Here is a 14,699-nt window from a genome sequence, read left to right as displayed (position 1 = left end):
GGTAAGATAAAATGGGTACATAGGCAGAGGGGTGGGCTGTGAAGGAAGCATTACAGGTGAATGGAGTCCCCGTCATTTCCATCAGAGCCATCAAAACCATCCCAAATAAACCTTCAAGCTAAACAAGAGAGCTGGACCTGCTCTCTAAGTGCACGGGCCTCAAACATGTCCACAAGCTTCTGGTTTGGAATTGTTTCTTTATCCAGGTGTGGAGGGAAGACTATAGCATGGATTCAATTGCCTCCTCTTAAAGGAGTGGTGGTAAATAAGGTGAAATGAGGAGCCTGAGTGCCAGGACCAGGGCCTGTGCCTTTAAGATCTCTAAGTGGGGGAGGTGTGTGTGTGTAGAGGTGGGGGCAGTCATTGAATGACTTTATCAAGAAAATGATTTGAAAGGAAAGACCAGAGTGAAGGCTGTTAATGGTTCAGGCAAGAAAAGCAACACAGGCTCCAGAATCAGGGAAGAAATATAAGAATAATTTTTTAAAAACAGAAATATGAACAAGGGTTGTTCAGATCAGAGGTGCCCAGTCGGGTTGTGTGGGCCCGGGGGCCACAACTCATGCTGGGTGGGGTGGGGGTTCATGGGGTTTGTTCTAATGGTTTTGGCCTATAGTATACAAATATTCTGTGCCACTTCAAAATAATAGCCCCTGGTGTCTACTGGCCATATCATGAAAGAGAAATAATGAAGGCACTGTATCTTTTAAAAAAAATCCCCTTTTGTAGCACTTCCTTAAAAACAGCTACTTAATGCAACTCTGTCAGTGAGCTCCTGACAGTTCTGTCCTAACGATTCTGATATTAATGAAAGAATTTGGTAAAGGGCTGAAGTGTCTTCCTGGTAAGCGGTTTAATTTATGCTTTTCAAAACTCCTTGTAATAACTATTAATTTTCTTCTTTTGACCTAATGAGTGTTTTTCGTTGACTACCTATTCTGGTACTAATATTAATCGATTGAAGTGATCGATAATGTTTTCAAGCTTTTTTCCTTCCATTTGGGTTTGCTACTTTAAAGAGTCATGATTGTTTTGGGGGCTATTTTAGTCAAAGGGAGTAGTTTCATATAAGTATTTAATTCGAAGTACAGCACTCACCTAGGTAGGTATTTCCTTTGGTGCTTATGAGTCATAATTAATTGAAAGTTATTGATATGGCCTTTAAAAATACCTGTACTGGTAATATCCATTAGAAATCATCATTCAAATTATTTATGGATTTTCTTTTTTTGTTGTTTTTGCTAAATTTTTCAACATCTTCCACACTGAGAAGCTGTATTTTTTTCCAACCTTATTGAGATGTAATTGATATAACACTGTGTAAGGTGTACAATATGATGATTTGACACACATACAAATTGGGAAAGGATTACCACCATCAGACTAGTTAACACATTCATCACCTCCCATAGTTACCTTTCTTAAATGGTTTTTCTTATGTTAGTTGCTCAGTCATGTCCTACTCCTTGCAACCCCATGGACTATAGCCCACCACGCTTCTCAGTCCATGAAATTCTCCAGACAAGAGTGCTGGAGTGTGTTTCCATTCTCCTTTCTAGGGGATCTTCTCGACCAACCCAGGGAGTGAAACTGGGTCTCCTGCATTGGCAGGCGGATTCTTATGGCTGAGTTCTTTTAAATGACAGTGATTTCAAAGAGCAGAACAGAATTTTGATGTTTGACATATTATATTGATATGTTATGGATATGTTTAGCAATAGTATTAGATTGTATCATCTTATGCAAGGTTAAATATTAAAGAGAAAGCTCATTGTGTTTGGAGGATAAATTCTAAAAACTTGTATAAACAGTGTGGTTTGGTGTGCTAAATGAAATGGTAAACAATGTAGATCCACCGCCCGCTCTTTCTTATGTAGATTTGTTTGTTTTGTGTAGTGTATAGAACAGAAAGTTTTAAAACATTTAATGTGGGTCAGTATGATAACTATTTAAAACAAAACTTACTTACAGAGATAAGAAAGTAGATGTAAAATTATAGACCAGGATTCTTAGAAACTCTACAGGTGGGTTTCATAGAGTACATTTTATCTGTAAGGTAAATTCACATTTTATGAGAGAAAAAGCATGTCTTTCACCAGATTTTCAGAAGTCTATATGACGCCAGAAAGTTAAAAAACAAAATGAGTGTTATAAATGGACAGCCTGGCTAAGGTTAAAAAGATTTTCATTTCCAGAACTTTTTAATACTCACAGGAATTTTTAAATACTTGACATACTTAAATATACTCAAATTATTTCTGTATTCTCATATCTTAAGTGGTTTGCGTGGTTAACTGTTTAGCTATTTTATTTATATTTTTAATCTCTTTTTCTAATTGAAGTATATTTACTTTACAGTGTGTTAGTTTCAAGTGTAAAGCAAAGTGATTCAGCAATACATATTTAGCTATTTTAACATTTAAGAAATTTGGAGGACTTCCCTGGTGATCCAGTGGTTAATGCAGGGGGCCCGGGTTCAACCCCTGGTCAGGGAACTAGATCCCACATGCTGCAACTAAGACCCAGTGCAGCCAAATAAATAATAAAGAAATATTTTTTAAAAGATGTAATGATAGAAAAGCAAACATAAATCTTCAGAGGAAATTTTTGTAGAAAGGAAACTTGTACTCATCAAAATTCAGATGGTACTTTCGATTTATATAAGGTATATGCAGAAAATATTTTAAGTAGTCTTTTTTAATTCAGAGGCAAATTAAATAGAAACACTAATTTTATTTTTTACATATTAATTTTTTTCAGAATTGTCAATTTTTTAATGAAGCATGGTAAGTTGACATTTAAAAATCTTCTTTGTTTTTCCTCATTAGATTAATAAGGGTATGAGATGGTTACAAAACAATTTAATTTTAGGTCTTGGAGACATGCTTTTGAAATTAAGAACATTTCATTTTTTAAATAATGAGCCAGATTCTGTTTGATAAACATACTTCCTCGATCCCTTTTTCTAAATCAGTCTTCTGCTATATAACTAATTCCTTGCTAAAAATTTATAAAACATTAAATACCATACTATAGAATGAGCACTGGTTTTAGATACTATATTGTAGAGCAGTGGATCTCAACCAGGCTTGATGTTGTCCTCCAGGGCATATTTGGCTACGTTTAAGATATTTTTGGTTGTCACCAGTGGGATTGACACTGGTATCTGGTGGGATGCTGTTTTGCACCCAACAATGCACAGGACAACCCTCTACAAAAGAGACAGTCAACCAAAATTGCTAATAGGTTGTGCTGTGGTTGAGAAGCCCTCCTTTACATCAGCAAAATTAAGTTCAGTTGGTAATGTCTTAACTCCAGAGTTCTGCCACTGTTCTAATAGGCTTGTGCTGAACAAGACAAGCTGGGTCAAGCATTTGAAGATGCTTTTGAAGTACTGAGGCAGCATTCAACTGGAGACTTTCAGTACTCCTCAGGTAAAGATGTCAGTCTCCTTCTGTTTGTACATCAGATGGCTTGTTGGTCACATACCACACACATGAGAATAATGACCTGAACAGAAAAGATCCTTTTTACCCCGTGCATCTGGGATCAGTTCTAAAGGCAGAAATCAAACAGGATTATCCACCTTAAACAATTTTTGTTAGGTTTTGTATATTAATGAAACATAACTGATTTATAATATTAATTTCAGGTGTACAACATTGTGATTCACTCCATTACAAGTCATTCTAAGATAATAGCTATAATTCTCTGTGCTGTACAACATATCTTTGTTGCTTATCTTTCTCATACATTGTAGTGTGTTTATCCCATACCACTGAATTGTCCTTCCCACCTTCCCTGTCCCTCTACATAGCCACAAGTTTGTTTTCTATGTCTGAGAGTATCTTTCTGTTTTGTTTGTATTATTTTTTAGATTCCACATATAAGTGATATCATCTAGCACTTGTCTTTGTCTGACTAATTTCACTAAGCATAACATTCTCTAGATATATACTTGTTGCAAATTGCAGAATTTCATTGTTTATGATTTAGTAATGTTCCATTGTATGTATATACCACACCCATTTGTCTGTTGATGGGCACTTAGGTTGTTTCCCTGTCTTTACTATTGTAAACAGTGCTGCTGTGAACACTGGAACGCATGTATCGTTTTGAATTTAGAGTTTTCATTTTCTTCAGATGTATATCTAGGAGTGGAATTGCTGAATCTTACGCTAGTTATTTTTTTGAGAATCCTCTATACTGTTTTTCACAGGGGCTGTACAGATTTGCATTCCCACTAACAGTGTACAAGGATTCCTTTTTTCCTACATTCTCTCCAGAATTTATTGTTTGTAGACTTTTTGATGATGGTCCTTTGACCTGTGTGAGATATCTCATTGTTTTGATTTGCTTTTCTTTAATAATTAGCAGGCTCCTCCGTCCATGGGATTTTCCAGGCAAGAGTACTGGAGTGGCATGCCACTGCCTTCTCCATAGTAATTAGCAATGTTGAGAATCTTTCCATGTGCCTATTGGCCATCCCTATGTGTTCTTTGGTGAAGTGTCCATTCAGGTCTTCTGCCCATTTTTTGATTGTTCTTTTTTTATATTGAGCTCTTTATATATTTTGGAAAGTAACCTATTGTGAGTCACATCATTTGCAAATGTTTTCTCACATTCTGTAGGTTGTCTTTGTTTTGTCAATGTTTTCTTTTGCTGTACAAAAGTTTTTAAGTTTAATTAGATCCCATTTGTTCGTGTGTGAACATGCTAAGTCTCTTCAGTTGTGTCCAACTCTTTGAGACTCTATGGACTGTAGCCCAACAGTCTCCTCTGTCCATGGGATTCTCCAGTCAAGAATATTGGAGTAGGTTGCCATGCCCTCCTTCAGGGGATCTTCCCGACCCAGGGATGGAACCCGCATCTCTTATGACTCCTGCATTGGCAGGTGGGCTCTTTACCACTAGAACAGGTAATCTGGGAAGCCCCCCCATTTGTTTGTTTTTTGGTTTTATTTCTTTTACATTAGGAGACAGATCTGCCTATTCTCTATCCTAAATAAATTTAGTGTCTCACATATAAAAATGCCACGATCAATCACATAAGCATTTGTCATCATTCACACGCATAAATATAAAATTTGACCTTGTCAGTTTCTTTCTCTGTTTTTAAATTAGATTACAAAAATTACCTGGCTTTTATCAACCACCGTTCTCATATCAGAGGAAATTCCAACAGCTATGGTGTGCAGCCTGCAGAGGAACCCATCTATAATTGGAGAACAGTAATAGTGAGTACTTTTACCAGGAGACTGTCATCCCTCAGTAACAAGCAAATTTCCTATTTACACCAGCCTTCCCTTGGTGTATGCTAGCTGAAACTGACTGAAAATGCTCACTTGGGGCCACCTGAGGCGTGAATTTGGCAGGCAAGTTGGGGAATCATCAATGCTGTCAAGAAGGAAACTCCCCTTTATTATTGTTCTTCATCTGACTTCAGACAGGTCTGAATGATTCTATAAAGAGGAGGTATTTTAGGGTTCTCATGTCAATGCTTCTCCTCAGTCCATCCAGAAAACTGCAGAAAAGCTATGGTTCCCCTAAAAACATTCCCTGTACTGGCTTTACCTACAATCTTGTATTAACCCGCTTTGTTTCCCGTCCCAAGCTCAGAGCTAGCTATGTATATTGGACCAATTCATTTCTATTTTAGCACCTTCTGCAAATGGAAGTGTCTCTACCATCTCTCCTTCCGTGTATTTTTTTGCATTGTTTTCTTTTTTTTAAAATTATTTTTATTTATTTTTTTGGCCACGTCATGGCATGTGGGATCTTATTTCCCCAACCAGGGACTGAATCCATGCCCCCTGCTATGGAAGTGTGGAGTTCTAACCACTTGACTGCCATGGAATTCTCGGCATTGTTTTCTTGATGTATCCATTTTATCAAACAGTCTTAATACTCTGAAACAGAGTATAAATATAAAGTAGTCTTCGTTTTTTTTCAGTCATTACTTTCAACCATGCTATGTCAAATATCCTTTTTCTGTCCCTGTAAATTGTACTGTCAGGGTCTCTCCAACAAGACATTTCTTTTAAGAGGGAGTTTTGGTTTTACTTTAACCTCTCTCACCTCTGCTTAGGGTTACCAGGTAAATTAGAGGATGCCTAATATTTTCAGTTGCTAGGGCAACCCTACTTCCTCTTCAGATTCTACCCGCAGTGTGCACTACACAGCCCCTTGTGGTTGGGAACTCGTTGCCTGCTGTATGGGGATGGCTCAAGTCTAGCCCCTTCTGCCCTGTCTTTTTGCCATATGTAATGGTAGAAGCTCAGGTGGTTTCCTCCTGCCTCCTCTCTTGGCTCTGCCCTCCTGCAACTGCCATCTGTCTCTCCTTGTCTCATCTTGTCTAGATGGGCATCCAGTTCTGGAATGGAAGCTTGTCTTCCCTTATTGCTGGCACTTCCATTTCTACTAGTGATTCTTCTGAATCTTTCTTACTGGTCATTTTTAGGGGAAAGGAAGAAAGTAACCCACTCTCCTTTATCAGAGAGAAGGGAGAATTCAGAATTCCTCTCAATTCTGAGGATGCTCAGAATTCCTCAGTAACCTCTGTCCCTTGGCACTCTCTGTATATGGGTTTGATGCTGGCTCTGCCCTGGGAGACAGCCACTGAAGGTAGCACTTTTCCAAATTTGAGAGCTGTTGAACATTCTTTTTGCCCTCAGATTTTGACTTTGGCCACCAATTGGTGGCCGCACAGAAAGTCCCATTTAACATCTTGATACATTATTTATATAGAACAGTGCTACGGACCTCTATTTTGAAGGAAACATTCATCAATCTCTGCAGAACATCCCCGAAAACCAGCTGGTACAACCTGCTCTTCTCCAGCAAAAGGGAGGAAAAGGTATGTGGATACATCACTCCTTGCAAAAGAACCAAGTCTTTATCAAAGCAGCTTTTAGGGGATTTCATATCTGAGTTTGGAAATGACTTGCAAAATGTTTTTTTCTCACAACTGAGAATAACAACTCTGACAGACAAAAGACTCCAAGCTGTTTATTTTGAATGAGCTTTCCTTTTGCTTCATAGAGATGTTGTGAAGGTGCGAAGCATCAGTCCCTCAAATAAATCTGTGTTCAAGTATAGGGTGTAAGGGGATTTCCCTGGTGGTTCAGTTCTTAAGACCGTACTCTTGATGCAGGGCTCATGGGTTTGATCCCTGAACAAGTCACTAAGATCCCGCATGTCATCCAGTGGAGCCTAAAAAAAAAAAAAAAAAAAAGGATGTAAAATATGGAGAACAGGTTACTGGTTACCAGCAGGGGGATGGGATATATAAAGGTAGGTAATTAAGAGGTTATTATGTATAAAGTAAGATACAAGGTTACATTCTACAACACAGAGAGTAAAGCCAATATTTTATAATAGCTTTAATTGGCATATGACCTTTAAAAATTGTTAATCATTATATTGTACACCTATAACTTATATTGTACATCTTCTATACTTCAATTAAAAAAAAGAATAAGGTATATAAATTTTAGGTATAGAAGGGGGAGGTTTTCCATAAATTGTCTTAGCAATCTTATTCCAATTGTGAAGCCCTAGGGACAGAAATCATCTTCTCTATTAAGTTTTCCACAGAAAAAAAGTTCCATAATAATAACTTTATTTCATAAATTTGAAATCCTGATTTCATAAATTGAAGGTGATCTCATCTAACAAGTAAGAAAAAAGTGTTAAAGCAAGATAATAACTTGTGTTGGCCAAGATGTGGGCCACACACACTCACATGCATTATTTTTGTTTTTCACATGCATTATTAAAGGGGGTATAAACTGGTACAGTTTTGTAAAGCAATTTAGCAATATCTCCCAAAATTTTAAATGTTCATATCTTTCGACTCTTAGTGACTCTATGACTCAGTGGTTGAATGTGAACTCTGGGTTAATTATGTGAGCCTGGCCAAATCATTTAACCTTCTGTACCACAGTATTCATATTCAAAAAATAAAGAAAAGCAAATAATAATTGTACACACATTGTAAGATTGCTGTAAAAATTAAGTTAGAAAACCCATATAAATCACTATGCTTATAGTCTAGTACTATGGCTATTTCCTCAAATACCTTAGGTACATATGTGTATGTAAATATGTATTAGGATGTTCCTTGCAATGTTGTTTGTGATAGTATACACCTACTAAATACAAAGACATGTAAGATGCATCACAACTTTATACTGCAATTTAAAAAATGATATCATAGCTAACATTATTTTGTTTTTTATTTTTTTTTTTTTTATTTTTTTAAATTTATATTTTTATTGAGGTGTAGTTGATTTATAATATTATATTAGTTTCAGGTTTACAACATACTGATTCAAAATTTTTATAGATTATACTCCATTTAAAATTATTATAAAATATTGGCCATATTCCTTGTACTGCATAATATATCCTTGTAACTTATTTTATACATAGTAGTTTGCACCTCTTGATTCTCTATCCTAATCTTGCTCCTCCCTCCTTCCCTCTGCCCACTGGTAACCACTAGTTTATTCTCTATATCTGTGAGTCTGTTTCTGTTTGGCTATATTTGTTAATTTTTAAACTTTTTAGGTTTTTTTAGATTCCACATATAAGTGATAGCATACAGTATTTGTCTTTCTTTGTCTGACTTTTCATTTTATCATAATACCCTCTAGGTCCATCTACTTTGTTGCGAATGGCAAAATTTTATTTTATTTTTTTATGGATGAGTTATATTCAAATGTATGTATATATACATCTTCTTTATCCATTCATCTGTTTATTCACACTTTTAGCTATTATAAATAATGCTGCTATGAACATTGGGATGCATGTATCTTCAAATTAGTGCTTTCATTTTCTTTGGATATACACCCAGGAGTGGGGTTGCTGGGTCATATGGTGGTTCTTTTTTTTCTTTTGGCCACTCCATATGGCATGTGGGATCTTAGTTCCCCAACAAGGGATGGAACCTGAGCCCCCTGCATTGGAAGCACAGAGTCTTAACCACTGGACCGCTAGGGAAGTCACTGGTAGTTCTTTTTTAAGCTTTTTGAAGAATCTCCACACTGTGTTTCACATGGCTCTACCAGTTTGCATTCCCACCAACGGTGCATAAGTGCTCTTTCTTCTCTATATTCTTGCCAACACTTGTTATTTGTGGTCTTTTTAAAATTTATTGTTTACTTCTTTGGCTGTGCCAGGTCCTAGCTGCAGCATGTGGGGTCTAGTTCCCTGACGAGGGATCGAAACCTGGGCCCTCTGCATTGGGAGCGCAGAGTCTTAGCCTCTATGTCAGTCAGAGTCTTAGCCTCTGAACCACCAGGGGAGTCCCGTTTGTCTTTTTGTTGATAGCCATTCTGATAGGGTGCGATGATATTCATTGTGATTCTGATTCTCTAATCAGTATCAATGTTGGGTATTAGAAGATTTTTATGTGCCTGTTGGGGCCATTTGTATGTCTTTGGAAAAATGTCTATTCAGGTCTTCTGCCCATTTTCTTAATGGGATTGTTTATTTTTTGATATGGAGTTGCTTGAGCTATTTACATGTTTTGGATATTAACCATTTATTCATATCATTTGCAAATATTTTCTCCCATTCCGTAGATTATCTTTTTGTTTTGTTGATGGTTTCCTTTGCTATGCAAAAGCAGTTGAGTTTAATTAGGTCTCATTTGTTTATTTTTATTCTTGTTTTCTTTGCCTTAGGAGATAGATAAAAAAAAAAATATTGCTACACTTTTTGTCAAAGAGCATTCTTCCTATGTTTTCTTCTAGGAGTTTAATGGTTTCTGGTCTTACATTTGGTTTCTGGTCTTACATTTAAGTCTTTAGTCCATTTTGAGTTTATTTTTATAAATCTGTGAGAAAATGTTCTAATTTTATTCTTTTACATGTTCATACTTAAAATTACTTTAAATGAATATTTTTGGGGATAACTAGTTTTGTTCCTATGGAGAAGGCAATGGCACCCCACTCCAGTATTCCTGCCTGGAAAATCCCATGGACGGAGGAGCCTGGTAGGCTTCAGTCCATGGGGTCGCTGAGGGTCAGACACAACTGAGCGACTTCACTTTGACTTTTCACTTTCATGCATTGGAGAAGGAAATGGCAACCCACTCCAGTGTTCTTGCCTGGAGAATCCCAGGGACGTGGGAGCCTGGTGGGCTGTCGTCTATGGGGTCACACAGAGTCAGACACGACTGAAGTGACTTAGTAGCAGCAGTAGCAGTTTTGTTCCTATAAAACAGTATACTGTATCCTAGAATTATAAAATCTAACTATGCAGTAATACTCTAATCCAGAAAGGAATAATGTATAATATCACATAAGTAAAGTTAATCTACTGAACATTACTACTAAGTATTGAATAATGGCAGTAATTTAATATTAGGACAATAATGCTTCTACCTCTGTCTCCTATTCTTTTTTTTTTTTAACAAACCAACTAAGTCCAGAGTATGATGCCTATATCTTTTCACTGATGTTTTGGGCTGTGGATCTTTGCAATTAGGGAAAATATAATTTACTATTTTTGTTTTTAGAGTTGTCATCCACCTGAAGTCGTGATACATTTGAAACAATGAAATTTCAAAATACTTCAAGAATTCATTATTAGGAGACAGCGACTTCACTTTCTTTCTTTCTATAGTTCCTTTTGGAGAAGGAAATGGCAACCCACTCCAGTGTCCAGTGGAGAATCCCATGGACAGAGGAGCCTGGTGGGGCTGCAGCCTATGGGGTTGCAAAAAAGTCAGACACGACTAAGCAACTAACACACACACACAAATAGTACATATATAATTATTAAAATGCAAAAGAGCATACTTTAAATATTGAAGCAGAATGATCTCTGAATACCATTTTGGTTTGGGTTTTAATCCTTTGTAATTCCATAATTCAAGAGTAATAATGCTCATGAAAATTTCAGATGATTCAGAAGTATGTGAAGAATGAGTGAAAAAATGTTCTTTCTTCCCATGCTATCCCCCAGAACTAACTGTTATCAACACTTTAGTATTTCCTCTATCTATAGCTAGTCTCTATATGGTTCAATGATTTATTTAAGATATATTAGACACTGGGAAAAGTACAAAGTACTATACCAATTTTCACTTTTAAAGGATAAAGTATTAGTTGCTTGGCTGTGTCTGACTCTTTGCAACCCCATAGACTGTAGCCTGGCAGTTTCCTCTGTCCGTGGGAGTTTTCAGGCAAGAATCCTGGAGTGTGTTGCCATGCCCTTCTCCAATATGCATATGATTATATATGCAAAAAATAAATTGTTTTCTAAAGATATGCAGACTAGATTGGAGTTTTTACTTTCAGCTTGTGCTTCTGTTTGAATTTTTTATCATATACCTTTATTTTCAAAACACAAAAGTTCAAACATCTTTTTTTTCAAAATCGAAAACAAACTTTAAAAGATGAGGATCCATTATAATTGATTTGACCATTGGATGAGAGCCAGAGAGCTTGTTTAAGTCTGTGACTTTAATTCATAATGTGTTTTTTGGTAAGTCCCTTTCATTTCTCAATTCATAAACTCAAGATAATATAACACAAAAGATAATCTTTGAGGCTTTTGGATGAATAATGACCGATGTATGAGTCTTACACCCCAGAGACTGTTTAAAGCAGTTTGGGAATCCACTGTTTGACTTTCTCAAGGGGAAAATGGAATCTGGCCGTGGAACTTTTAGCTACTGACAGATCTGGTGGACCACGATGTTTATAGGCCAATTCAGAAGTCAGAAAACGGCTTGGTACCTCTGTTCTCCAATCGACCAAACAAGCAAAAATCACAGCAAATCTTCTCAAAGTTTCCTTTCTAGTTACTCTGAAATATAAAGGGCTGTGTTCCAAAAGAGATTAAAAGCTCTGGCAGTATCATTTTATTTCACAGCAATGAAAAAACATCACCATGCTCTTTGTCATTTCTCATTAATAATGTCAGAATGTCATGAAGATATTTTGGGATTTCAACTTTGCTTTTTTTCTATTTTTTTTTCAAGTAATTATGCAGAGCCAGAGTTAGCATTTTTACATAAGTCTATTACTGATTTCAGGAGAAGGCAATGGCACCCCACTCCGGTACTCTTGCCTGGAAAATCCCGTGGACGGAGGAGCCTGGTAGGCTGCAGTCCATGGGGTCGCTAAGAGTCGGACACGACTGAGCGACTTCACTTTCACTTTTCACTTTCATGCATTGGAGAAGGAAATGGCAACCCACTCCAGTGTTTTTGCCTGGAGAATCCCAGGGACGGTGGAGCCTGGTGGGCTGTCGTCCATGGGATCACACAGAGTCGGACACAACTGAAGTGACTTAGCAGCAGTAGCAGCAGCATTACTGATTTCACTTGAATTTGCACATTGTTTTACATTTTACAAAATGCATTCACCTTCTTTAGCTTATTTGTCTTAACTTACTTGAATAAAGCTGCTTCAAATGAGTTCCCTTTTGGAAACGTCTTTTGAGACTTCTCCTTTAAACAAAACAACCGTTTGTCTGTGTCGGGTGTTAGTTGCTCTGTGGCATGTGGGATCTTAGTTCCCTGACCAGGGATTGAACCCACATCCCCTGCATTGAAAGGCAGATTCTTAACCACCAGACCACTGAGGAAGTCCTGAAACTTCTCTTTAGAACCACTAAACTTTGTAGTACATTTTGCTCAGTCTTGTTCTGTAGATAGTTTAACATAAAACTAGAAGTCAAGATTTAACTGTAAAGAAAGACCACATGACAGATGAGAGACTAGGGTAAAGAGGCTCCATGCTTCCCTTTTCCAATGAAAGACTACAACATTTTGGACAACTTCCCCAACAAGAAAGTTTCATTTGAAACTGCAGTAGGCCAAGTCCCATAAAATGATACCATAAATACATTCTAAGAGGGTGAATAGGAGGGAAACCAATCCCAATGGAACTTTCAATTCTGTATTCACTCAACAAATCCTTCCTGAGAAGGTGCTCTGTGTAGAGCCATGGTGAAGCATGATGTTGTTTTCCTCTGTTTTAGGCAGGAAGAAGCTCCGACTGTTTGAATACCTTCATGAATCCCTATGTAATCCAGAGATGGCATCTTGTATTCAGTGGATAGATCAAACCAAAGGCATCTTTCAGTTTGTATCAAAAAACAAAGAAAAACTTGCCCAACTCTGGGGAAAAAGAAAAGGCAACCGGAAGACCATGACTTATCAGAAAATGGCCAGAGCACTGAGGAATTATGGAAGAACTGGGGAAATCATCAAAATCCGGAGAAAGCTAACTTACCAGTTCAGTGAGGCCATTCTCCAAAGACTGTCTGCACCTTATTTCTTGGAAAAAGAGATCTTCTATTCACAGTATGTTCAACCTGATCAAGGATATGTCAGTCTAAATAACTGGAATGCAAATTATAATTATACATATGCCAATTACCATGAGCTAAGTCACCCTGATTGCTAAATATACTCTTACATTTCATAATTTTCTGACATCAGAAGTCTCTACAAGTTTTAGGATTTTTCTCTAAAAGCAAATACTGAAAAAAAACACTTCATGATTGTTACCTTTTATGACATAGCATATAATCTATACTAACTTGGGGAGAAATTTTGCCAGTGAACAGCTCTTTAGAATGATTGTCCCATTTGAAAGTATAGACTAAATGTCCTTCCTCTTACTAGTAACTATGCAATTATTTCTTTTTAGATTAATAATGCCAGTGGAGACTGTTTGATTTGCATATTGATTAAACATTATTTTCTTGTCACTTAGACCAAAAAAAAAAAAAATCATTTTAGCATATATCCAATAGCTTTAGCAACAGAACAAAAACTGATTGCCTGTGATAGTGTTCCTGCTAAATTATATTCAGGGCTTTAAAATTTTCAGTGGCTAAAACTAGAACTACTATATGATCCAGCAATTCCACTCCTGGGTATATATCCAAAGAAAATGAAAACACTAATTCAAAAAGATACAAAATTTTTTTTTTTTGGCTGCACTGTGTGGCTTGTCAGATATCAGTTTCCCAACCAGGCCTTTGCAGTGACAATGCCAAATCCTAACCACTAGACTACCAGGGAACTCCCATAATGACATTATTTACAATAGCCAAGATATGGAAGCAACCTTCTAGCCAACAGGTGAATAAAGATGTGGTATACACACACACACACACGCACATAGAATATTACTTTGCCAAAAAAGTGAAATCTTGCCATTTGCAATATGGATGGACCTAGAGGATATTAAGCTTACTGCAATAAGTCAGACAGAGAAAGACAAATACTATATGTTACCATTTATATGTAGAATCTAAAAATTGAAACAAATGAAAATAATGAACTAGAAATAGACTTAAAGATATAGAGAACAAACTAGTTACCAGTAGGGGGAGGGCTGGGGGGAGGGGAGCAAGATAGGCATAGAGGATTAAGAGGTACAGACTACTGAATATAAAACAAAAAAGATACAAGAATGTAATGTACAGCACAGGGAATGTAGCCAACATTTTATAATAGCTTTGAATAGAGTGTAACCTAGAAAAATATTGAATCACTATGTAGTACATCTGAAACTAATATAATATTGTAAATCGACTATATTTCTATAAAATAAATAAAGATTTAAAAAATAAAAACTTCAGTGGCTATCCTCTGCACCTCGGACCTCATGGTCTGTAATCCTTCGGCACTAAAGCAATGGTCTAAGGAAAATGTCACCTACAAAC

At 36.7% G+C, this 14,699-nt stretch overlaps 1 protein-coding gene across 1 annotated transcript; it reads left to right on the top strand.

Annotated features, from left to right (window-relative positions):
* The first annotated feature begins 765 nt into the window (after nt 1–765).
* On the top strand, nt 766–14,349 carry SPIC (Spi-C transcription factor). The gene is made up of 6 exons (XM_070369945.1): nt 766–844; nt 2,761–2,786; nt 3,341–3,434; nt 5,124–5,236; nt 6,747–6,855; nt 13,002–14,349. Exons 2-6 carry the CDS (start codon nt 2,784–2,786, stop codon nt 13,427–13,429), a joined length of 747 nt encoding a protein of 248 aa, XP_070226046.1. The 5' UTR covers nt 766–844; nt 2,761–2,783; the 3' UTR covers nt 13,430–14,349.
* The last annotated feature ends 350 nt before the right edge of the window (nt 14,350–14,699 follow it).

This window comes from Bos mutus, chromosome 5, assembly GCF_027580195.1.
Source record: "Bos mutus isolate GX-2022 chromosome 5, NWIPB_WYAK_1.1, whole genome shotgun sequence".
In the NCBI taxonomy this organism is placed as follows: Eukaryota; Metazoa; Chordata; class Mammalia; order Artiodactyla; family Bovidae; genus Bos; species Bos mutus.
Note: the sequence above shows the minus strand (reverse complement) of the source record. Positions and strands in the feature narration are given on the sequence as shown.